General features: G+C 38.2%; 2 protein-coding genes across 3 annotated transcripts in view; one reads left to right on the top strand and one right to left on the bottom strand.

The window, feature by feature from the left end:
• LOC117300621 (PAS domain-containing serine/threonine-protein kinase-like) overlaps positions 1 to 8,845 on the top strand; it is a 54,026-nt gene extending 45,181 nt beyond the window's left edge. For both annotated transcript variants that reach the window (XM_033784290.1, XM_033784291.1), the window contains exons 19-21: positions 126 to 259; positions 1,613 to 1,753; positions 8,309 to 8,845. In XM_033784290.1, coding sequence (XP_033640181.1) covers positions 126 to 259; positions 1,613 to 1,753; positions 8,309 to 8,442 — 409 coding nt within the window. In that variant the 3' untranslated portion in view covers positions 8,443 to 8,845. The remainder of the gene's footprint in view (positions 1 to 125; positions 260 to 1,612; positions 1,754 to 8,308) is intronic.
• Positions 8,846 to 13,906: 5,061 nt separating this feature from the next.
• LOC117301056 (programmed cell death protein 2-like) lies at positions 13,907 to 22,312 on the bottom strand. Its single transcript, XM_033784939.1, has 6 exons — positions 22,196 to 22,312; positions 20,906 to 21,069; positions 19,290 to 19,949; positions 18,267 to 18,377; positions 17,169 to 17,317; positions 13,907 to 14,921 (listed from the first exon to the last, which is right to left on the bottom strand). Exons 1-6 carry the CDS (start codon positions 22,310 to 22,312, stop codon positions 14,764 to 14,766), a joined length of 1,359 nt encoding a protein of 452 aa, XP_033640830.1. The 3' UTR covers positions 13,907 to 14,763.
• Between the last annotated feature and the right edge of the window lie 3,077 nt (positions 22,313 to 25,389).

The raw sequence follows: 25,389 nt of genomic DNA on the forward strand, positions 1-25,389 counted from the left end.
CAAAATTCATCACTGCAATTACCTATCCTTCTGAAAGTAAGCGCCTTGAGTACCTTGTTTGGTAGATACGTGCGCTATTTAAAAGACTTTGATATTAATATTATTATTATTATTACTTCCTTCAGTTACAAGGGACCTGAGTTGGAGTTATGGGCAATAGGAGTGACTCTATACACACTCATCTTCCAAGAAAACCCATTCTATGATGCCGAAGAAATCATTCAAGCCATTCTTAAACCGCCGTTTCCTGTATCAAATGGTAAGCTCATCGAACAGTGAAGTTTGAAATCATGCGATTAATTTCTAGTATCAAATGGTTCAATCAGCAAATAGCCGTTGTGTCAAATAGTTCGATCAGTTCTCAACTTTTCCATGTTTCAAATGGTGAGATCAGCAAATAGTTGTTGGGTGAAACCATATATAATCAAACTTGAACTAGTATCAAATGGTATTATCAGCAAACAGCTGTTGTGCGAAATCATTCAATCAATCATGACTGCCGTTTCCTGTATGAAGTGGTGCGATCAGCACAAAAATCAGTATAAACAATAACAATCATTCATCCAATAAAACATTCATCATACACAGTTATACATTCAGAACTCTTTTAAAATACTATTACTTTTTCAAAGGAGCAATTAAATTTTGCTTAAAGGCAGTGGACACCATTGGTTATTACTCAAAATAATTATTAGCATAATACCTTACTTGGTGACGAGTTATGGGGAGAGGTTGGTAATATAAAACATTGTGAGAAACGGCTCCCTCTGAAGTTGAGTACTTTTCGAGAAAGAAGTAATCTTCCAAGAATTTGATTTCGAGACCTCAGATTTAGAATTTGAGGTCTCGAAATCAAGCATCTGAAGGCACACAACTTCGTGTGACATGGGTGTTTTTTCTTTCATTATTATCTCGCAATTCGATGACTGATTGAGCTCAAATTTTCACAGGTTTGTTATTTTAATTATATGTTGAGATACAGCAAGTGAGAAGACTGGTCTTAGACAATTACCAATAGTGTCCAGTGTCTTCAAGTGTTTGCTAGTTCAATTAGCTGGTCTTGGCATCATTTGTTAAAACACCCCCAAATGACCAATCTTCAACCAATCAGAATGATCTAGTGAGGTTTGCGGTAACACCATGTAATGATAATCTCTATAAGTTGAGTTGAGGTGGTTCTGAAAAGAACTGTTGGTTTCAACTCAGAACCATCCCGACTCAATTAGAGGTTTTCATGAAACACATGGCTCCTGCTTACCGTAAGCAAAGAATCGGCGCTTGCGGAAGCAGAGAATTCCACTCTTACGTCAAGCGTATTTCACAGGTTAGTGCGTGTGTTACTAGGCATTCTTCGGTTACACCATAAGCACAGAAATTTGGCGCTTGCCATGTGATCGGAGAATGGTGATCGTAAGCACAGACTTAGTCCAAGTCTTTGACCAATCAGAATACATAAACTCTCATACGAAATTTACTAATGAATTTGAACGATGTTGTTTGTATTAGATTTGATGCAATTGATTGCGTGGTTGCTTCACCCTCCCAATCAGAATGCATAAACTCTCTTATGCAACTTACTAATGAATTTGAACGATGTTGTTGTTTGTGGTAGATTTGATGCAACTGGTTGCGTGGTTGCTACACCCAGAGCCTGAATGGCGTTGTACTCTACGTGATATGCAGAGCCATGCTTGGATAACACAGGCTGTAGATATCACTAAATACTCCTGGGAGTCCGTCCTGCCACCTGAAGGTATGTTGAGACAAATCAGTCAATCAATTAATCAATAAGATTCAATCAATCAGGGGCTTCCCTATTAGCCTTGTATCTAAATATCAGGGCGCACTTTCATGAAGCCTGTATGCACAAAAACCTGCTTAGCACAGGAAAATCTTGCTTAGCAAAAACAGCCAACAGTCCATAAAGTTTCCACTGTTGTGACTGGTGCCCCACTCATTTTGTGCTTGGCAGAGAAATTTGTCAAGCATTTTTTTATGCTAAACAAGCTGTTAAGCAGAAAATACTGCTTATAACAATGTTATGCTTGGCAGAAAAGAGCAGTATACCAGTCTTACATTGTACATGTGACATGGTATTTCGGTTGGTAACCTTATTCTGGTAAGCATATTTATTTTGTTCTTAGCTACTTTTTGTGCTTAAGCAGCTCTATGAAATTGGGCCCTGGTAGCCTCCTTGTATCTTAATATCAGGGGCCAATTTCATAGAGCTGCTTAAGCAGGAAAAGTAGCTAAGCGCAACCAAATTTAGCTTACCAGAATAAAGGTTACCAGCCAAACTACCATACTACATGTAAAATGTATGACTGGTATCTTGCTCATTTCTGCTGAGCAGAAAATTGTTAAGCAATATTTGCTGCTTAAGCAGCTCTATGAAATTGGGTCATGGCGGTTGGGTTTTAATAACAATAGTAAAACATTTACAATAGTAAAGCATTTATATAGCGCCTTTATGCAGTTCACAAACATACATAAATCAGCAACTACATTTTACAGGCTAGATAGACACTTAAAAAAGCTAACAACTCTATAAAAAAAACTAGACTTGTGGACAAGTCGTTAAATGTCTGTCACGGTGAGAGCATTCGGACTCTATTCCGAATCTCCCCACAATTTCTGCTGTATTCTCTCCAGACTCCTGGCCCAGCAAGACTACTGCTCCCATGAATACGGTCCCTGGGGAGTAGAAGTCGGCAACCAGCAGTTCGCGCGAAAGCAGTTATCTTGTGAGAGCAGTATTTAATTGCGGAAACCTGAATCATTACAACACCGCCCCAGCTCGACTATCTCACCGTGACAAACCATTAATGACTTGTCCACAAGTCTACTAAAAACTGGTTTAGTGGTGTTTGTTTACTTGTTTGTTTGTTGTTGTCTTTGTTTTCTGATGAGGGGGGGGGCATCGTCAAGGGGTTTTGGGCTAGCTTGATAGTTTGGGTAGTCTGATAGACATATCTGTTCCCTTTTAATATTGTTTGTTTTGAAGGTTATTTGCGTGTTTGTTTACTTTTGTTGTTTGTTGTTTGTTTTTGGAGGGGGAGGGGGAGGGAAAAGGTTTAGTTGGTAGTCTGGGAGTAACACATACCTGTTTCTGTAATACACTGTACTATGGTAGTTAGGGTGTACTATAATTTTAAGATCCCAGCATAGCATTAAGCCAATAACCATTTTCCCATTAACATTTAGCGCTTTTTCTCTCCTTTTCACGCTGCTTCCATTGCATAAAACCTTTGTATCAAATAAAGGGGAATCCCGTGAGATTTATGACTCCTCTCCCCCACCATCTGATCGAGAGTGCAGTGACCCCGACGATGAGTCAGAGAATTTATCGCATCTACGAGACGAATACGAGAGACAACTTTCTCTCTCAATGTGATCCAATACCTTGTTAGTCATGTATGTAGTGGGCGTAGGTACAGCTTTTAAATTCACCTAGAGATCATTATCATCCAACAACAGTCAATGGTTATCTCAATCATACCATTATCACTGAGTGTATAGACGATGTGACCTGTGTTTACATTTATACCGCCCTCTACTGAAAAAACACTGTATACGTCATGATTCGCTGGGCAAAAAGACACGTAGTCATGGTAAGATTGCATACCCTTTCTAGCTGGCTGCCAAAACACAAAGGTTTTGCCCGGCGGTATGCGCGCGAATCATGTTATGGTTTTCTTGTGACGTCAGTGGTCACATCGTCTATAGACGATGTGACCTGTGTCATCACTTGTTTACAAAAGAGCCACAGAGCCTGGACTTCCTGCAGGCGCGATTTGTACACAGCCGAATGGAAGAAGTCACAAAATCTTATATTTTATGGAGATTACACTGTCTAATTCTTATCAACTTTTGATATGATGAAAGGGGGCACATAACAAAACTTGTCCAGCTTTTACTTTGATGTGGAAATTATGACACAAAATGTCAACTTTCCCATACGACCTGTGCAGTATTGTGCCTGCCAGAATACTCAAAGAATGTACAAGGTCACACTTATTGTAAACAAGGTTCATATGGTCTATATGCAACAATTAAAGATACAGGGGTCCCTTTCACAAAGATAGTCCTAACTTGTGACTAGAAATCTAGTCCTTAAGGTAGGACGAGTAACTCATCTTAAAGGCAGTGGACACTCTATTGGTTAAATTACTCAAATAATTATTAGCATAAAACATTACTTGGTAACGAGAAATGGGGAGCTGTTGATAGTATGAAACATTGTGAGAAACGGCTCCCTCTGAAGTAACGTAGTTTTCGGGAAAGAAGTAATTTTCCACGAATTTGATTGACTTCAGAATTAGATTTTGAAGTCTCAAAATCAAGCATCTGAAAGCACACAACTTTGTGTGACAAGGGTGTGTTTTCTTTCATTATCTCGCAACTTCGATGACCAATTGAGCTCAAATTTTCACAGGTTTGTTAATTTATGCATTAACAAAGTGAGAAGACTGGTCTTTGGCAATTACCAATAGTGTCCAGTGTCTTTACCTCTTTGTGAAACCGACCCCTGGACACATTTGGTTATTGGCCTTAAGTCTTTCTCAGATTCAAATATTTTAGTGAGAAACTTCTTTCTCAAAAACTTCATTACTTCAGAGTTAAGAAGGAGTTGTTTCTTACAATGATTTATACTATCAACAGCTCTACTTTGCTTGTTACCAACTAAGCTTTTCAAACATTTAGTAATTACCAAACGTGTCCAGTGCCTTTAAAGACTAAAAAGTAGTTTAGAACCAAGCCTCATTATGAATCCAAGGTGGCTGCTGTGTGATAAAGATCTCATGGAAGGATGTTTTGTTTTCACTTCTGGATTTACTAACAGTTTGTGTCTTTCTTCACGTGTTTACAAATCTCAAACTTTCCTCTTTTAACTTTTCATTCCTCCGCTTTACACTTGCAGTTTCAATTTGAGTCGCACGTTTTGGCATATTGCTTGGGTAGTGTTTCGGCTACATCTTTTGTGTGATTCCTTTTGTTGCAATCCGTTCTTCACAGTCACTTTCTCACTTTCAGATCTTTTCCTCTGTGACTATTTTACAGTTTCAATATCACTAAGCTGACAGGGTTTGTTTGCATTCTTCTTTCTGGCTTGAAAAATCTCCTTACTCTTTTTTTCCAGCCACCACCTTAGCTTATGGGCAAAGGGCTTTTCAGGCTGTATCTCCTGAACTCTTGAATTCACTCCCTATAATTTGCATAAAAGAAAGCTCCTCTCTAGAACTGTTTAAGTCTCTTTTGAAGACACATCTTTTTGTGAAATGACTTATGCATTATGATTTTGCAGTCCTTTCTGTATTTTCTGTAATTTTTGTATTCAACGGTCCTGATTTTTCTCTAGTGACCTTCCAAAAGCGCTTTGAGACTTCACTGTAATTTTGCGCTGTATAAAAACGGTTTGTTTTTATTATTATTCTGATTTCTTTCACGATGTAGCTCTACTTGTGTCTATGAGCCATAGAACATGGATAATGCTAAAGCCCAGTTGTTGTATGTGTGTGCTCTACATTTGTACACGCCCTCTTTGTCAGCTGTGGACATAGAATATCAGTAGCATTTAGCAAACGCAAAGTAATCAGATTAACAAATGGGAAAGCTGAAATTTACCATATATAGCTAAAACGCCAGTGTCATGAACTATTGTCACAAAGTAGATATAGCTACAAACACAGTATTAGTTCACCTAGCTTAACCAGCCCATGTTGGTGTGTGCTTTATCCTGCCCATCTAGGATTTACTTGCTCGATTTGTAGTTGCATAAGATTGTTAAATTCACAATACTGGGTGTGTTCGATTAGCTTTCCTTTGTCAACCCCACAGTGCTCATTCGGGTCAGCCCCTGACAAGAGCTAATCGAACGATCACACACCCTCTTGTGGTGACGTTATGCACCTCTCAGGCCAGCCCCAAGTGACCCGTTCCATAAGCAGGGTACTTGGGCTGACCTGGTGGAGCCCCTGGAATGACGTCAAAGCTATTCGAACATAGTGGGGGCAGACCAGGGTCGACCCGGAGAAGCTAAGCGAACGCACCCACTGTTTCCCAACTCTTGACTCAACCAATACACAGTGTGTACACTTGTCTGTACTAGATGATCCAGCCCATTTGTAGTTCCATGTGCCCAAGTTTGGATGGATAGTATCACGGTGCTCCAACCCCTAAACTTGGACCCTAGCAAACTACATACCATTGAATCCCACGGCTGCACTTTCTGCACTCACATTTATCAACACTAATGTTTCGATACCCCTCCCAATCAAATGGCAAGGATCTGTTTGGGTGTTATATAAATCTGACTATTGTTCCCCTTATAGGTTATAAAAGCGACACTTCTCACAAGCTAACTACATACATTGCTTTTGAATTCCAGAGCTGCACTTTCTGCACTCACATTCATCAACACTAATATTTTAATATCCCTCCCCCTTTAACTCACTGACTTAATGTCCAATGAGCTATTAAAAGGCTATATAGGATTTGAGGCATTGCATGGTGAGGTATCAATGTATATTTGGTTTGCGGTAACACCATGTGTGTATCTACTTGCCAGGTAGAGTTTGTTCTTAGATAACTGTCTTGCTTTATTCTATTACCGCGGAGTAGATGTTCGGGGGTTTGGGGGACTTTTCAGTTCTGAAAAGAACTGTCCTGCTTTTTAACTATTACCCGAGCGGACATAGAAAATAGGCTGGGACTACTACTTAAGCTTATAGGATCGTGATTAACTGTACTACGGCGGAGTCGGTTCTTAAATTGGTCTCAATGTTTTGACTAGCTTGCTCTAGTCATCGTCAGGAGACGATAAAAAAGCTTTGTTAAATAGCTGCAATCTTGAATTGTTTGACTTTCTAAATCTTGTGAATGCTTAATTCTGATTAGTTGAGGGCTAGGCTATGTAAGCTGTAGGGCCCCTTGGTTGTTTTTTAAAATGCATGTATTAAAAAGGACCTTAAAAGTTACGCTTATTGCTATGAGAATGGTGTTTTGGGGTATTGTTGGCTGCAATTGTTTGGTTAGCAAAAACCAATTCTGTAATGATCCTTTAAACATAGGCTATAATAGAATGTGCTAGCACATTTCCCCACCCCTTCCCTACTCAAACACTGTAATTATATTCACCTATAATCAAACTCTAGCAGCACATACACAGACCTAGGATCCACGTCTTTATTATATTATACGTCTTTATTTAAACACACCTTAAACCTACCAGATGTCTGAGCTTGACACAAAGCACACCAATACCCAGCTGGCTGCAGGCCCCCCCCCCCTCCTAAAGCAATCACTCAATCATTTCCCCTTGATCCCTGAACCAGTCACTCCTCAATTTAAAGATTGTACCTATCTGGTACCCATATTTAGCCCACTCTTTAGTACCCATATTTAGCCCAATCTCTGTACCCACATTTAGCCCACTCTCTGGTACCCACATGTAGCCCACTCTCTGGTACCCAAATTTAGCCCACTCCTTAAACCCTAGTCTCCAATTCAAACCATATACCTCTCTTGTACCGAAAGGTTATCATCTTCTCTTTTCCCCTTAAACTATTGGTCAGATTTTACTCTGATTACAAATCACTGGAATTTTTTGTATTTTGAAATTCTGTTTTCCTTCACTTTCCTTCAATTGTTGTGTGATCCTTTTTATAAACTCACATTATTGTTTCCTTCAGCATATTTGTTTGTTGTCAGAATGTGCCACAGAAAAGCCCATATCACTCACAATGGCCTTTATGTGGATAGCAATGGCATTCACTTAACTTCATCATTCATTTCCAGATCTATTCTTCACACAAGTATCACATTAGCACTGCCCATAATGACTATATATATACAAATAATGAGTTTCTATGAGTGCAATGGTGAAAATATTTTCAAGAGTAGAAAGTCGGATTTATATTTTCAACGAGCGGAGCCGAGTTGAATGGAACACTCCATCTTTCCAACGAATGAAAATATTCTCACTATTGCACAAATGGAAAAACTCATAATTGTTTGTTTTGTATGACGTTCAAGTAGATCTTTGCCATTTTGATTGGAGGATACAACTGTCAAAGTGTATAATATTTAGTTGTGACATAATACCCAACTATTACACCAATACACGGTGATGTGGTTTGCACCGTGCAATAGAACAAATTGAATGGAACCAAAAATTCACGGTGAATGGAACAAAAAAATGCACAGTGAATGACGTTTATTTGCCATCACATGACGGACAATCCTCCAATCAAATGGCAAGGATCTGCTTGGGTGTTATATAAAAATCTGACTATTTTTCTCCTTATAGGTTTTAAAAGTGACACTTCTCACACCTTTGGTGGCAGCGACATCCCTCTGGAACAAGAAGAGCAAGAGCAAGAAGATCTGATGCTGAGTAGTGAGCTGTTGAAATGTCTGGAAATAACAGATGAAGGCGATTGAAATTGCGATTATATTATCAATATCATGCACCATCGACGTCACAGCAGATTACAACAGTTTTTTTCTTATGAGTCTCTTTCTGATGGGATTTGGGGCATTGCGTATTGAGGTATCATTGTATATTTGGTGTGCGGTAATACCATGTCTACTTGCTGGGTAGATAATGTTCTTTTGAGAACTTGTCTTGCTTTACATTCCACTGCCGCGGAGTATTTTTTTTTTAAATTCGGGAGACCTCTCTTCTACCGCGGAGTAGATTTTTCAGAAGTCTCTTTCTGTTTGCTGATACGATCTATCTTGAAGCATAATCAGACATGTTTTTATAATGAGGTTAAATTTGCATCGGGATAAGAATATTAATTTTGGTTTTTACCCATATACCGATGTGTGTGAGCACTGTATACTCAGTACTTTCCAGAGTCCTGTGAACAAATATCACAGGCATGTTACGCGGGTGGGATTCGAACCCACGACCCTTGCAATTCTAGAGCAGTGTCTTACCAACATAGACTACCGAGATTGCCCGGTAGCTAGTGGCACTTTGAATCCTATGTTTTGGCATGTTAAAATTGTACCAAACCAAAGAACATTAGACTCTATCTCTGTATGAAAGCAGACTTATTGAATCTGTCTATTGTGTGATGCATTATTGGTCAATCTTGGAACCATTGCTCTGTATGTACATTGTACAAGCATTTTTATTTTCAATTCTAAAGTCTGACTAGATGTTGGCAAATTACAAATTTCATATCCTCATTTGTTGCTCAAAGGGTTTGAAGCCTTTTAGTCTGTGTTTTACGATACTAAATCAAAACACATTGAGAACTTGTACGTAGCTTGTAACTAACCTGTAGGTTACAGGCCAATTGGTAAGTTCACTCAGCTAACTATCAACTGATAGGTTAACAAACCGTTAAGTTAACAAAATGGTCAACTTATAGCAAGGATCTCTTGCTAAGTTTCATAACTAACCTGTAGGTTACAGGCCAATTGGTTAGTTCACTCAGCTAACTATCAACTGATAGGTTAACACACTGTTAAGTTAACAAAATGGTCAACTTATAGCAAGGATCTCTTGCTAAGTTTCATAACTAACCTGTAGGTTACAGGCCAATTGGTTAGTTCACTCAGCTAACTATCAACTGATAGGTTAACAAACCGTTAAGTTAACAAAATGGTCAACTTATAGCAAGGATCTCTTGCTAAGTTTCATAACTAACCTGTAGGTTACAGGCCAATTGGTTAGTTCACTCAGCTAACTATCAACTGATAGGTTAACAAACCGTTAAGTTAACAAAATGGTCAACTTATAGCAAGGATCTCTTGCTAAGTTTCATAACTAACCTGTAGGTTACAGGCCAATTGGTTAGTTCACTCAGCTAACTATCAACTGATAGGTTAACACACTGTTAAGTTAACAAAATGGTCAACTTATAGCAAGGATCTCTTGCTAAGTTTCATAACTAACCTGTAGGTTACAGGCCAATTGGTAAGTTCACTCAGCTAACTATCAACTGATAGGTTTAACAAACCGTTAAGTTAACAAAATGGTTAACTTATAGCAAGGATCTCTTGCTAAGTTGTAGCAAGGTTGTACAATTTTTACACAATATACCTCCTGTGAAAAGACAAAACATTTTGTAGTGTCCAAGGTCCCTTGTAAAATCTTGTCAAACATTGCTACATTTTGTCGGGGGTCCAGACCTCCGATAACATCTTCTGTAAGTTGGAAGTTTTGACCTCGGACGTTACGTTCATGAAATCACCGGGAACCCCTGTCTGATGGGAGTTGTTCAACCGCCAAGACTTTTTTTAAAGATCAAATATAAAGCACAAGAAATATTTAAATGACACTTTACCAGACATTGTGTTGCCAATGTGCTTAATGCCGACTTATAGAGAAATTCAATTTGTGTGAATTTGGCTCAAAGAGCTGTATGTATTATCATTATTAGTTTTGTTTACCAGCGGTCTTTAAATTAGAACTGTAATGCTGTGGATTTTTATTGAATATATTTAGAGATATTGGTATTTCATGTCGAGATGTTTTGAAAACAAAGGTAAATTATGAATACCGTGGGATCAATGTGAAGTTTGCCATTTCAAAGGTCATCCAAAATGTTAATTAGATGCGCAAAATACTTTGGAGTTTATTTATTTGGGAGGTGTTCCAATGAATCATTTGTATTTTGATAAAAAAACAGGTACTTGAGACCAAAAACTTTGAGACATCATCTTAGATTTCAATTTGATGAAATATATATATTTTTATTCTCATACAATGTGCTATGTGTGTTTTTTCTCGTATTATAATTCCATTATTTCAAGTCTATTGTGTGCCAAAAGTATGGAGTGTTATTTTGTAATCTAGTGGACTTAACTGTTAGATCCATTTTTTTGCACAAAGGGTTTGTAAATATCTTGAACACTTTTGGGTTTTTTTAAGCATTCTCATTATTGTTTGGAAATGACGAATGCGTTTTTTACGGAGAGAATTTATTGTACAAAGATTGAGAACTTTTGCACAGGATTGGTCCAAATATTAATATTGCATACTGTGTTTGTAAATATTGGAGTATGGTGTTGCAATGCTTGGTGTATTAGTGTGATACTGTGTGTGCTAACATTGAAACATTTGTTTTAGTGAACTATAAAGGGGGGGGGGAGTCATAAAGAAGTTGACCGAGATTTATGATTTAATAATAAAACAACAATGGACACTCAAAACCCCTGTTAGGCACATATTAAACAAGCATTCTTTCATGCTTTTCTAGAAAAAGGAATGAACCAAATTGATCATTTCTAAACCAACATTATGCCTGTTGTACTGAAAGGACTCATGTTTATAGCTTTCCTTGAAATGATAATTCTTGGCTGAATCTAAACATCTGAGCAGGTAGGAAAGGGCATAAAGAAGTAATCCGTTTTTTTTTCTTCCAAGTAATCCATGGACAGCTTGCTAAATGAGTACCTTTTATAAAACGGACGTAATTCCTCTTTGGAATTATCAATTTCTTTCATTCTTTTTTTCTAATAAGCAGGAGAGAGTGGTTGTTAAATATATGCTTTACTGAACTTTTGAGTGTCATTTGTTTGTCTTGAAAAAAATCACCAATCCTGGTCAACTTCTTTTTGACTCGCCCTGTATTGGACAATAGTTTTGAGTGAATCTTTTCAAACCATTCCTGCACCGATAAACTCGTAAAGTATTACAAGCTGGTTATCTTGTATTTGTTATAGAAAAAGGTGGCAATGCATTTCATTATTGTGTTTGTACTAAATCAAGGCCCAGTTTCATCAAACTGTTAGGCAGAAAATTATGCTTAGCAAATTTCTTGGCTAAGCAAGAAATGACCGAGTTACCAGTCGCAGTGACGATAACTGTATGGTTTTCTGGTGGTAACTTAATTTTGCTAAATAACATTTTGTATGTGCTAAGGACTTATTGTGCTTACAGGCTTTCTTCTAAAGCCAGCCAAACTCTTCCTAACTTAGGAATCATCTTAGGACTTATGACTGGTTCAGTTCTGTATCCAAGTACGTAGGACAAATTGAACCCATCCTAAGTTAGGACGGGTTACTCGTCCCAACTCGAGTTAGGATTAATCCTATCGTTTCGTGAAATCGGCTGCAGGCACCTTTTCCATGCAGCACATTAATGGTTGTGTGAATTTATTTACATTTATCAAGGGGCACCAAGGCAAGAGCTGCTTATGCAGAAAATAGTGTTTAAAACATTTCTGTTGAGCAAAAATAAGCAGGATACCATTCACAGAATTGTACATGTGACATGCTATTTTGGCTGGTAACCTTATTCTAGTAAGCTTAATTTTGTTATTTCTTAGTTAATTTTTACAGTAACTCACACAACAGGAAACCATCGTAGTTCAATTCCCACTACTTCGCATATTTTATTGGAATTCCTTTGGTTATTTTCACTTTCTGATTGTGAATCACACAAAGCAGTGATTCAAACTAAAACATTAAAGGGACAGCTGCCTTGATCGGGCAAGTTGGTCTATGAAAGGCAATTTGAAAAGTATTTGTGAAAAAAAACATGCTTAGAAAGAATGCTTGGAAAGATGTTGTAAAAGTAGAATACAATAATCCACACTAATATGCCTGGAAATTGCACAGTTTTCTTTGTACATTGTAAACTAGCACGGCACGCCATTTTGTGGAGTCAAATTTTGGGGGGAATATTTTGAGGAATATTTGTGTGGATCATTATTTATTCTACTTTAAAAACATCTTTCTAACCATATGCATTTCATACCAAACGGTTTCAAACACTTTCCACAGACCAACACGCCCGATCCAAGGCAACGTGTCCCTTTAATCCCATCATCATACATTACTGAAAAGTTTAACTGAAATTGAAATAGTACAACGAAGATAACTGAAAATAGTTCACTACAATTCAATGTTACATCAGTTTTTGTAACCAAGTTGACATTGTAAATGCTTTGCAACCATTTACATATATTTGTGTTGTTCACTAAAACAAGTTGCATTCCCTTAAGGTGATCCCTTGGCTGCCGCTTCCCAAGTTGTATCAAAAACTTGGGTGTGATCCCTGACCACCGGCAGTTAAGGGTAACTATGGCATCTGACTGGCATCCCTAACAATGACATGGGAGATCGCCAACATAGGGCTAGATAGCTCAGTTGGTAGAGCGCTGCTACATGATTTAAGAGGTTGAAGGTTCAAGTCACGCTCTAGTCAATTTGTCTTTGTTCAATACACCGATCCAGTAGGCTCCGCCCACGACGCACGTGTGAGCAAGAACACGTGAGCCTCTCCAATGCCTTTCTGCATAATCTGCCATACGCGCACGCATGTCGGACCTTATTTGTCGACCTTCCTTGCGTTGTGATTGGTCAATACGCAATGGGGCGGAGCTAAATGGATCGGTCTATTCCAAGTTACATTTTTTCTGCTTACGATACTTTGCACAAAATATATGTAAAGAACACAATTATTTGCACATGGCTTATGGCATAGTTTAAAGTCAGATCCCAACAATTTGTTGTTTTTTAATTAACCACCACTAATCATCAGCAGATTGTTGTGTGCAATACCTTAAATTTAATTTTTCTTGGGTCTATTTATTTGGGTCTATTTAAGTAAGCAACCAATTGGACCAATCGTCTTTTTGGTATTAAAGGGAAGGTACACGTTTGGTAATTGTCAAAGACCAGTCTTCTCACTTGGTGTATCCCAACTAAGCATAAAATAACAAGCCTGTGAAAATTTGAGCTAAATTGGTCATCGAAGTTGCGAGAAAGTTATGAGAGAAAAGAACACCCTTGTCACACGAAGTTGTGTGCTTTTAGATGGTTGATTTCAAGACCTCGAATTCTAAATCTGAGGTCTCAAAATCAAATTTGTGGAAAGTTACTTCAGAGGGAGCCGTTTCTCACAATGTTTAATACTATCAACCTCTCCCCATTACATGTACTCAAGACAGGTTTTATGATAATAATTATTTGGAGTACATGTAATTACCAATAGTGTGCACTGCCTTTAAAGGAAAACTTTCTCGAGTCTATTTATTAGCTTGTTCAAGTAGGCCACAAATTGGACCAACCCTCTTTTGGGTATTAAAGTCATGTTCCTATGCATACTGCCATGTGTGGTTCAATAAAAAGATCTTAAATTTAATATCACTGCTTTACAGAAGAAAGTGTTGAAGACATTTCAGCAAAAATAACAATAAGTTACTGTATACTTATTAAAAATTAATAAAAATCTGTGAAACACGCATCACGATATTTGACTGACTGTATATATATTGTGTTAATCCACCTTTTTTTAGTGTGAAAATCTTAATATCCCCTGTATACTACTTTGATAATCTTAGCATCTTCTGATTTATGCTTGTCTTGTATTTTGCCTCTGAATATGTTTGGTCATAAGAAATTTTGAATCATTATCATTATTATAAATATGTTCTGTTGAATTTAATTCTGTTGAATGGAATTGAATTTAATTGAATTGCAGTAGTGACTGTATTGTGACTTAATAATTTGCTTAGCATTTTAAGATTTATAAACAGTTAAGACCAATCCTAACTCTTTGTGAAATTGTCGCCAGTTGTTTCAAGATAAAAGTGTATGCAAAATCACAATTTCACCAAATCCACTTCACAACTATAGAATTGTTACCCGTTATTTATTGAGAAAGATGATACTTTATTGAAGAATGTACATGTATCTTGGGTTATACAAATGTAGCCATCTTGTAGGGCAAATATTTGAACGGTGACGTCATATTCAATACGATCTATACCCACTATTTTTTGAAGAATGTATCTAGGGTCATACAAATGTAGCCTGGTTTATAAGTGAACTATCAGGATCAGCTTGGAGTACTACATGTTCTTCTCTGTAAAGGAATTGACCAGGCTGGCATGGTTCATTCCAACAGCTCCTCTTGCATGTATAAATTATCACAACTCCAAAATCAAGGGAGATATCTAAAAAGAAAATCACAGGCCTTGAATGCTGTTAAGCAGAAAATACTTCTTGACAAACTTCTTTGCTTAGCAAAAATCGAGTAGGGAACCAGTCACAATAATGTAAACTTTGTAATTTTGGCTGGTAACCTACTTCTGTTAAGCAATACCTTATATCTGTGCTTAGCAAGTTTGTGTGCTTACAGGCTTTATAACATTGGTCCCTGGACATTTTATTGAAGTCTAAAAGAGAGAGAGGGAGTGACTTACAAAAGTAAAGGCAAGAATGAAACATTATCGAGGCATTTTAATCCTTCAAGAAATACTCGCAATAGGGTTGAAATGTCAGGCCATTAACTGCTTTTAGCATTTATAATATACCATGGGTCCTTTTGGTTGGTGAGCAGTTTGCAACAGCTCATTCTATTTTCTCAAAGCATTTTAAGGAACCCTTTCTTGAAAACTATTCTAAAATAAAATCACCCTTTGTGAAATGTCCTCTATTTGAGAAACATGACATGATTGGTTAACTTAAGGCACTTTGCATTCAGATTTGGTGCTTCGGGCTTAAAAAATGTCTGTTATATAATGAATATAGCTGGACAGAAATTTCAAAAGAAGAAGTTAATGATTTACATAAATATCCCATAATTTTCAGGCATGAATAGCCATGATTGTGAAAGGAGTTGTCGCGTTATGGAAAACTAGGAAAACTACTGAAGTATAACGGTAAGTTCAGGGTTCCGCCTTAAATTTGTCAGCGACTAGCCAGCAGGCATGTTAGCTTGTCATTTCAATGGCCCTTCAGCTTTTTCAGTAGCCCATATTTCATATTAAATAGGGATGCTTTACATGTATAACACTGAACTTGCCAGCTTGACACTTGGAGAGTATTCTGAACGGTCCTTGGGTGATTTAATTGGCATTTGGCCAGCAAACTAGTGTTAAAGGCACTGTACACATTGGGTAATTGTCAAAGACCAGCATAAAATAACAAGCCTGTGAAAATTTTGGCTCAATCGGTCATTGAAGTTGCGAGAATATGATGAAAGAAAAAACACCCTTGTTGGATGAATTTGTGTGCTTTCAGATAGGAATAAAAGACTTCTGGCTTGAAGTTTTTTTAATATTTTAGTGAGAAATTACTTCTTTCTCAAAAACTACGTTACTTCAGATGAAGTCCTCTCCAACAATGTTTTATACTGTCAACAGCTCTCCAATGCTCGTTACCAAGTCAGTTTTTAAGTTAATATTTGTTTTGAGTAATTACCAAACGTGTACCTTCCCTTTAATGGAGAACATTGAAGTTTAACTTTCTTGTAGTAGTGGATATGAATGAAAAGTTGATGTCATTAAATGAATATGGCTGGACAGACATGTTAAAAAAAGAAGAATTTAATGATTCACATAATAATCCCATAAATTTCAGGCGTGAATAGCAAAATGTGAAAGGAGTTGTCGCACTATGGACTAAGGGAAATTACTGCAGAGGTAAGTTTTATTTGTCTTGTAGCTGAATATAAATGAGATGTTGGCAGGTCTTTGACTTCCCTGTTGAACGGGCACTGCAAGTTTTCTCTGGTAAGGGGCACCTCTACGAAGAAAAGTTAAATTTGTATTGGAACTTTCAGGACTTGAAATTAACACTGGACCGCAGTGAATTTAGGATTGGGCCAGTAAACTCAACACCCGAAAAAGCCTGCCGTCGATTTCACAAAGAGTTAGGACTTGTCTTATCTCAAGTTAGGACGAGTAACACGTCCTAACTTAGGATTAATCTTAAGGTCTGCATGCGTCAGTGCAGGGTTGGGACTCGTCCTAAGTCCTAAGATTAGTCCTAAGTTGGGAAGAGTTTTGTGAAATCGACGGCAGGTGTGTCTTGGTTTTTTTTTTATAATAAGGCTTGCACTTCCTCATTGTGTAATATGTTTCATATCTATGAGTATGACAGTATGTTTACACGGAGACAAATGAGATCTGCTTGTTCAACTCATTTTGATACTATAGTCTTGTAAAATAAATTCTGGTTTAAAGTAAACATTTTGATCTACACGCCCTGCAGTGTTGTGGTTTTTACCCCCTCCCCCCCCCCCCCCCCATTCAAGCCCTGCGTTTTGCAAAGGGCACCACAGCAAGAGCACATGTCCGGGCACCACAACATTTGCTGTGGGTGCCGTGGGGAAATTGGAGGCCTGTGTAGGCGTGTATCTATTTGTGTGCATTGAGATACATGGTCCACTAGGAGTAGTGTTGAATTTAGGTTTTTACCTGATGGGGTTGTAGTCTTTAATACACTGATAAGTGGTGGCATTAGTTGAACCTCAAAGACTCTCGCTCCACTACAGTACGGACAGGCCGGGATTATACTGCCCTCGCTTGGTGATGTTATGTAGAGGGGTCGACCATTCCAACTATATCTATTCAACAGACAAAGAAAATGTACAGAAATATATAAAAAAGAACTATAGTTATGATAAATCAATGCTACTCCAAATTATACACATTTTTAATGCACTTCCCAAACCCAACATGGTGTCAAACTAATATTTAAACAGGCAATTTAACTGAGTCGGCTGAAGCTTTTATCTGTGAAGCTTGTTTGAACAAGTAAAATCGTACACGTGTTGGTCGGTGACATTTTAAGATTTATGTCATTAGTTCAAGCCAATAGCATTATAAGGTCATGGCTCGTGAATCATAAATTACTGATCTTAGCATAATCATAATTTAATGTGTGTCATCTGTGTGGTCTGTCCATCAGACTCAACTTTTATTGGCCGAGTCAACAGGGTGTGGGTTCGATTCCTGATCGTGACACTTGTGTCATTGATCTAGACACTTAATTGCTTCCCTTCACTAAGGAGTAAATGGGTACCTGTTAGGGCAGAGATGGTTCTTGTGATTGATTTAGCTTAGGAGCGCATAATATTTGCTGCACAGGCTGTATACTCCCCAGGGAGCCAAGAGGCCCAGTGACCAGGGGTAATAAGTTGGAGTGCCATGAGCGTCACTGGGATGAGTGATGGATTTTGATAAAAAAAATGGCACAGTGTTTAGGGGCAACGATTTTGGAGTGCCATTAGCAACACTATGTGATGGATTTAACATTACATACGTAGCACAATAGTTAAGATCCTAATGCAAGAACATGAATTTATCACTCCCAAGTTGGAGTCTCAAAATCCTTGTTATGTTTTAGGACAAGTATGCCGAGTGCCATGTTTGATACGAGTGACATTTACTTCACACCTATGGTTACCGAACATCAACAAGTCCCAAGAAAGTGTGGTTTAAATCCTTTTTATATGGATTGGAAATGTGCAATCATTGAAGCAGACCATTTGACCCTTGCCCTTTGACCAGTACCTTATACACTGCTCAGGACATAGTTGTAGTTTCTTTGAGAATTTCTGGTAGAATCTATCTCCGTGTTTTGCTGTTGTTTTCTCATAGACTTCATCTGATCCAGCCGAAACACTGAAAAATAAGCAAGTACAACATTTTTAATATGAAGATATAGGCCTAGCTGAATGAAAAATGTGGACTATTATTTTATAGCTTGCTGTGGTAGCATGGATCAGCCATTTTAACAATGATGTATTATTTTATAGCTTGCTGTGGTAGCATGGATCAGCCATTTAAACAATGATGTATTATTGTATAGCTTGCTGTGGTAGCATGGATCAGCCATTTAAACAATGATGTATTATTGTATAGCTTGCTGTGGTAGCATGGATCAGCCATTTAAACAATGATGTATTTTTGTTAAGAAATTACAGGGTCCAATTTCATGAAGCCTAAAAACTCGCAATTTCATAAAGCACAAAAACTCGCTAAGCACGGGAATAGTATTGCGTAACAGAACCAGGTTACCAGCCCAAATTACATTAAGCTTGCATTGTTGTGGCTGGTTGGTGCCTGACTCAATTTTTGTTTGCTGAGCAAAGTCATCTATCTTTTAAAAAAAATGGGCCCAGGTTTCTTCTTGGGGTAATGTGAACCACACAGTTAAAAGCATCGGAGTCAAGCTCTGGTGTTTCTGATCAGCAGAGTGTGGGTTCGAGTCCCGGTCCTGCACTAAAATTTGTTGCGCACATTTAAGAACCACAAACACGTATATGAAAGAGTAGGAGTTACAACAGTCATGTCTTGAATGAGCGATCAAGCGAACTTGAATTAAGTTCTGGTGTTTCTGATCAGCAGAGTGTGGGTGTGACTCCCAGTCTTGACACTTGACACTTTTGTTTTTAAGCAAGGCACCTCACCATTGGTGTTTGGCCCTTTTGATTGGATTGGACATAAAGTTGTAGGTTCCCGTTCCGTGTGTTGTGTAATGCCATAAAATAAATTATCCAGGAATTTTTAACATCATATCCTGTGTTTTTATACCTGCTCATTTGTAAGCTCTGCTCCTGCCATTCCAAGACGTTAACTCCCTCCCTCTGCTGATAATTCAGCATCAATTCTCTTGCATGATTGGTCAGTTCAGGAGCCAATGAGGATGAAGATGGTTCATCAAATACACTCACATAGAATGGTTTTAAGGACAGTACATCTAAACAGTCTTTTACTGAAGAGCTTTTTGCTGTAGTTTCTGTAGTAATTGACAAGTTTTTCATGACATTGATGACATCATCATGTGTTGCTTTCATGGCACTATTAATTTTATCATTGGTTGGCTGTCCTATAGAATGCATATCTACAACTTTGTCATGAGTTGATAACTTGAGGTCGTTCATTGGTTTCTCTATTCTTTCATTCGTTGACATGTTCGTTGATGGATGTGTTGTCATAGCGATGGGACATTCTTCACTGTCGTCGTACTTAGTAGTTGCCGATGATGAACTCATGACTTGGTTCTCTGTTAGAGGTGTTGCTAAGCAACTGATTGGATCTGATTCTCCGTCTGACTCGCTTCCCCAATCATCCGCATCATCACACCAATCCTCTGTTGCCATGGCGACCTTTTGTGGAGTTTCTTCCTGTTCTTTTTCTGCATTTTCCTGGAGAAGTTTGGTGCTGGGAAGCTGGCAGCGGATTACTCTCCAACTAAAATAGAAATACATTCAGGTTTATATATAAAAAGAAGATTATTCTGGTTGTGTATATTTGGGGTCTTTTATTTTTATTAAATTTTCAGAAAAAATTATGCACGCTGGCAGTGGCAGGTAAAAAGACCTTGTGCTTAAAGGAACACGTTGCCTTGGATCAGTCGAGTTGGTCTTTGAAAAGGGTGTGTAACCGTTTGTTATGAAATGCACTTGGTTAATGATCCACACAAACATGCCTCGAAATTGCACGGTTTTCCTTTTACCTCGTCGACTAACACGGTCGGCCATTTATGGGAGTCAAAATTTTGACTCCATAAAATGGCCGACCGTGTTGGTTCGCACAGTAAAAGGCAAACCTCGCAATTTCGAGGCAAACTTGTGTGGATCATTGTATTCTACTTTTAAAACATCTTTCTAACCATATGCATTTTGTAAAAAATGGTTATAAACGCTTTTTATAGACCAACTCTTCCGATCCAAGACAACGTGTTCCTTTAAGCTTTTTGTAAAGTAGCTCGCTGGGCTAGAAACTGTATGTTTAATGTTTGACTTGCCACCAGAAGTGTTTAGTAGCCCAAATGTCACCAATGTATCTTTCTGATGTATTAGTGGTAGCGATCACATCAAGTGCAATGGTCAAATGAAGACATTCACACACTCAAAAACAAAATATAAACAACTTTTTAAAATTAATTTTTTGCATCCAAACAGGAAGAAAGTAGCATTTAATACAAGTAGGTTGCACAGTTTTTTCTAGACATTTTGACCGAGGCTTAGGCCATGTGTGAAACGGCGACTTCGGCTACAGCTACAGCTAGATTGCGCGCGTTTGCCTATTCTTCAACATTGGCAGACACACTGATCTAGCTGTAGCTGCAGCCAAAGTCGCAGTTTTCAGACACAACCTTACTCATCCAACAAAGCTATTTCGATCCAGTTATTTAGAATCGTTACCTTGTTTGCTTGTTCAAACACTCTACTGCAATACATGTGAAGATATACAGAGTTCGGTGATACTGCGAGCCCTCCAGAGGGCAGTATAACTGTGTGACTAGACGCAGAGTATTCCTACATGCAGCACATGTTGGTTCCACCAGGCTGTTTAGACACATCCAGTCCTGTCAAATTCAATCATCAATTTATATTCAAGTCACTTTGGTAAAAACCTGTATCCATGTGTAAAATGGAAAGCTTACGACTTTTGTTGTGTGCCGATGCTTTCTGAACCCATTCCCTTCTGTTGGAATTGCCACTCCCTATTTCTATTTCCATTGGATTATTTTGTTCAGTCAGCATGTTCAGACCCTACACCAATGTACATAGCTGATTTCACACAGAGCAAGCTAAATTGGGAAGATTGGCCTGCACCTTCTTGTCATAGAGAGACCAGCTTTGGCGGGACTTTCTTTGGCTCAATGCTGCAGGTCTGGTTGTGGTTTCCCTCCTCTGATTTCTTCCCATTGTTGTTGTTTTTAAATGGTGTTGTTATTATTGTTTGTTTAGCATTCACTGGATTTGTACATGTATTGTTGTGTTTGCATTGTCTCTGTTGCGCCGTGAACATCTGTAAAGATTGATTTGACACATTACAAATACTAGTTGCGATAACGTAACCCTCCTCCCGACTGCCGCCGGGAGGCCGTCGGGAGGAGGGTCACCTGGAAATAGAATTTTATTTCGTTGAACAATGAGTTCAATTGAATGAACAAGTATTAGATTCTAGAATTAAATTTAAAGGAACACGTTGCCTTGGATCGGTCGAGTTGGTCTTTAAAACGTGTTTGTAACCGTTTGTTATAAAATGCATATGGTTAGAAAGATGTTTTAAAAGTAAAATACAATGATCCACACAAATATGCCTCGAAATTGCGTGGTTTTACTTTTACGAACAACACGGTCGACCATTGATGGGAGTCAAAAAATCGACTCCCATAAATGGCCGACCGTGTTAATTGACGAGGTAAAAGGAAAACCACGCAATTCGAGTGATACTTGTGTGGTTCGTTATATTCTACTTTTAAAATATCTATCTAACCATATATTTTATAACAAACGGTTTCAAACACTTTTTAAAGACCAACTCGACCGATCCAAGGCAACGTGTTCCTTTAACTTGAACTTTGAAGTACTATTTTTGTGCGGTGTTGAATAGGGAAAAGCGTAAACGTAAATGTGTGACGTTACATTGCCCGATGGCTAAGCACAACCACGCACATGTATACCAAATTATGACAGTCAACTTACAGGATATCCTCCTAGTTTATTACATTGCCAACTAGTAACGTGGGAAGCTTCTATTTTCTCATCACAAACTCCGATCAGCGTGTGACTGTGAGCTTCGGTGGCAACGGGCGCAGCCATTTTAAAGCACGCCCTCTTTTGATTCATTTTTACCATCAAGATTACACTGGTTTCTTCAACCGTTCAATTGTTTTTGACCATAACATCATGATCGATTATCAAAGATTCGATCGTAGGATTTGTACTGTTACTATCTTAAAAAAAAAAATATGATCATGTGTTTGTTATTGCAGAAACAAAACTACTATAATTATCTCCACATAACAAAAATGAATGGCACATAAATTAGAACGGTGAAGCGATTGTCAGGCTAGTCTATGTTTACCGGGCCCGTTAGGGAAAGTCCCTATTTACTCCACATTCAATGGCCTTCACTACTTCAATGCAATTACATGATGGCCGATTAGTCACTTCACTTCAATTATACAGACATTTCATAGAATAATCAACATGCTCGGGGTGGGTAACAAACCGGGGCAAATTGACTGGATTGGTGGAAATATACACAACCCCCCCCCCCCCCCCCCCCACACCACAAAAAAAAAAAAAAAAAAAAAAACCCAAATCGTGTTTATTTCATCATCCGGGCTAGATGTCTCACACGAATGGAGCCAACATTGAGCGGGGAGAGGGGGTAGGGGGATTGCGAGGTTACCATCATAGACGACAAACGCAATGATGTTTTTATGCCTACACACAGGTATAAAACTGTCTGGGCATTTTTTAACATAAGCGATGCCACCCTCAAAAATCTTCCTGGTTTTTGATTGTTTTTTTTTTTAAAGGATTCCCTTTTTTTAATCGATTTAGAAAAACAGATTTCCCCCATTGAAAAGCACTAGGGCCGTGCCAATTGTCAAGTGTAGTAGAAATATGCTGCGGACCATAAGTATTGATCAGCGAACGAACCAACCGGATACAGTAATTGCAATCAACTCGTGATTGGTTGACGGTCGATGACGTTATGATGGGCGGGTCCTGAGAAAGGAATAACGATAAGAGGGCGGGGAACTAGCGGGGAAATCCCCTTGACTATACCAATGACGTCAGACATCTTAAAGGAACTATTGTTTTTAGTGTACAACCATAAAAAATAGATAGGCCCTACTTTGTAATACTGGAATATTGTTCGTCTCTAAAATATTTTATATTTTTGAATGATTTTAAATTCCGAATTACATACATTTTATGGGTTTTTTTCTGCTGGCTGCATTTTGTCAATAAATGTTTGGAATGTGACATGCGTGGATGCCATTTAAACTACAGAGTAATAATTACATTTTTTTATGGAAAGTACCTAGGATGTCCCAACAACATCTAATCAATCATTTAATTTGTTATTGTCATTTGTTTGACCGCTTCATTGATAGGAATTCAATTCCAAGCAATACGTGATAGATCCTGGTTGGCAGCCTAGAAACACGGATTTGGGAAATCAATTTTCTTGACTTAACTGACCGCATCTATGTGCACATCCTGCTGGCAGAGTTGAGCTTCGTTTGTTTAAGACTGACGTTATTGGTTGAAGTTCTCAAAACAAAGTACAGCCTTATCCATTGACGTCTGTGTGTGTTTCAAGGATAGAACGTTGATATTCCAAGACGAGTGAGAATTTTAAGTTCTAGTGAGGGAGTTAACATTATTTTATCTGTCTCAGAAACTTCGCTGTTTGGAACTCATTCTCAGTTGTGGGCTTCAAGTTTTTACTTGTACTATGTCTAGCACCAATTGAGTTCCAGTTGTTCTGTCTTCAGCACTTTCAGTTCTGAAACAAGTTTTGTTTTTGATAGCACCTTTTGTGTCCGATCTGAACTGCAACAACAATCAAGCACCCTTGGCTTATAACGTCCTCACTTAAGGATACTGGCGAGTTACCAACGTAAAAGTTAACGTAAAATACGGCATTGTCTCTTTAAACTGTTTGGAATGGAATATCATCGTATTGTAAGCCTACGTGTAGTGGTAGAGCAAAGCAGAAATCCAGCCCTGCTTACCATGTGGATATTAGTGGCACTGTTGGACTTGGAGACTCTGTGTGATTATCAATAGATGGTGGAGTATCCTCTATCATGCTGCCTCCATCTTGGTCGTTATCCTCGCATAGAATGACGATAATGAATGCTATATAATCTTTTAGCAAATAGGAACCAGACTGCTTTGTTCTTCCAGCCTCGGTTTGGTAACATTGATATCAATGGGAAAATTTCAAGATAGCTGCACCATGATAAAGGTCTGTTAAGATGGAGTTCAAGTGATTCTCAAAGAAGTCCTCGAAAGCAAAGACATGGACTGACGAGACGAAGAAGATAGGATTGGCTTAGTGGAGGCTGACCACGGTCAAATTGCCGACAAGGTATCATGCTGCTGCCCAAGTTAAGATTTATCCATGGAGGAAAACCATCCAAACCGAATGAGGAAACAATGAAGCGACATTTTCCCCTGTGAGTATTGAAAGCCATAAACCATTTTACCATCATTCTCTCTTCAGCTCTGCATGGTCTTTCTTTTCAAGGAATACACTATTTTATAATGTTCGATGTTCATCTCCTTTTGTGTCCCTTTATTGTGTTCTCCTAGGAAACTAATGAATTACATATGATTGCAGATTATTTATATTGGTACTTCTGTACAACAGAACGTGATAATGGCAGCATTTTATTGGAGGGATACACCCTCTGCCATTCATTAAGCTTGTAGAAAAAAATACAACACAACAAGTTAACTGCTTTGAGTTTACTTATTAGGTAGCTTGACCCGCTTTCAAGATATGGATTTGTCCAGTTATCACTATTTTACTTAGCTAGCAATAAACTGTATAATGTGTTTACTCTCGATCTATCTGATCAGTAATTTCTTTGACATTATTTTTTCCGACGTCATTGTTAATAAACTACATGGTTTTGCTAGTCTGTTGTCAACAAATGGATTTAGTTATTAGAAGCAAGTTCAGAGTCTCGTAGCAAAACTGCTCTTCAGTCTTCAGTGGGTTGCTCCGTCTCACAGCCTTGAAGGCTAAACTAGGAGGTTGGTGGCCGATGACCTACAGCCGGTGCATCAAAGACTTTGTCAACAAATAATGGGCAAATAATCATCTTCGCAACTCGCTTGCGTTTCAAAGTTTTAACCTCTGGTAAAAA

This window comes from Asterias rubens, chromosome 16 (assembly GCF_902459465.1).
Source record: "Asterias rubens chromosome 16, eAstRub1.3, whole genome shotgun sequence".
Lineage (NCBI taxonomy): Eukaryota > Metazoa > Echinodermata > Asteroidea > Forcipulatida > Asteriidae > Asterias > Asterias rubens.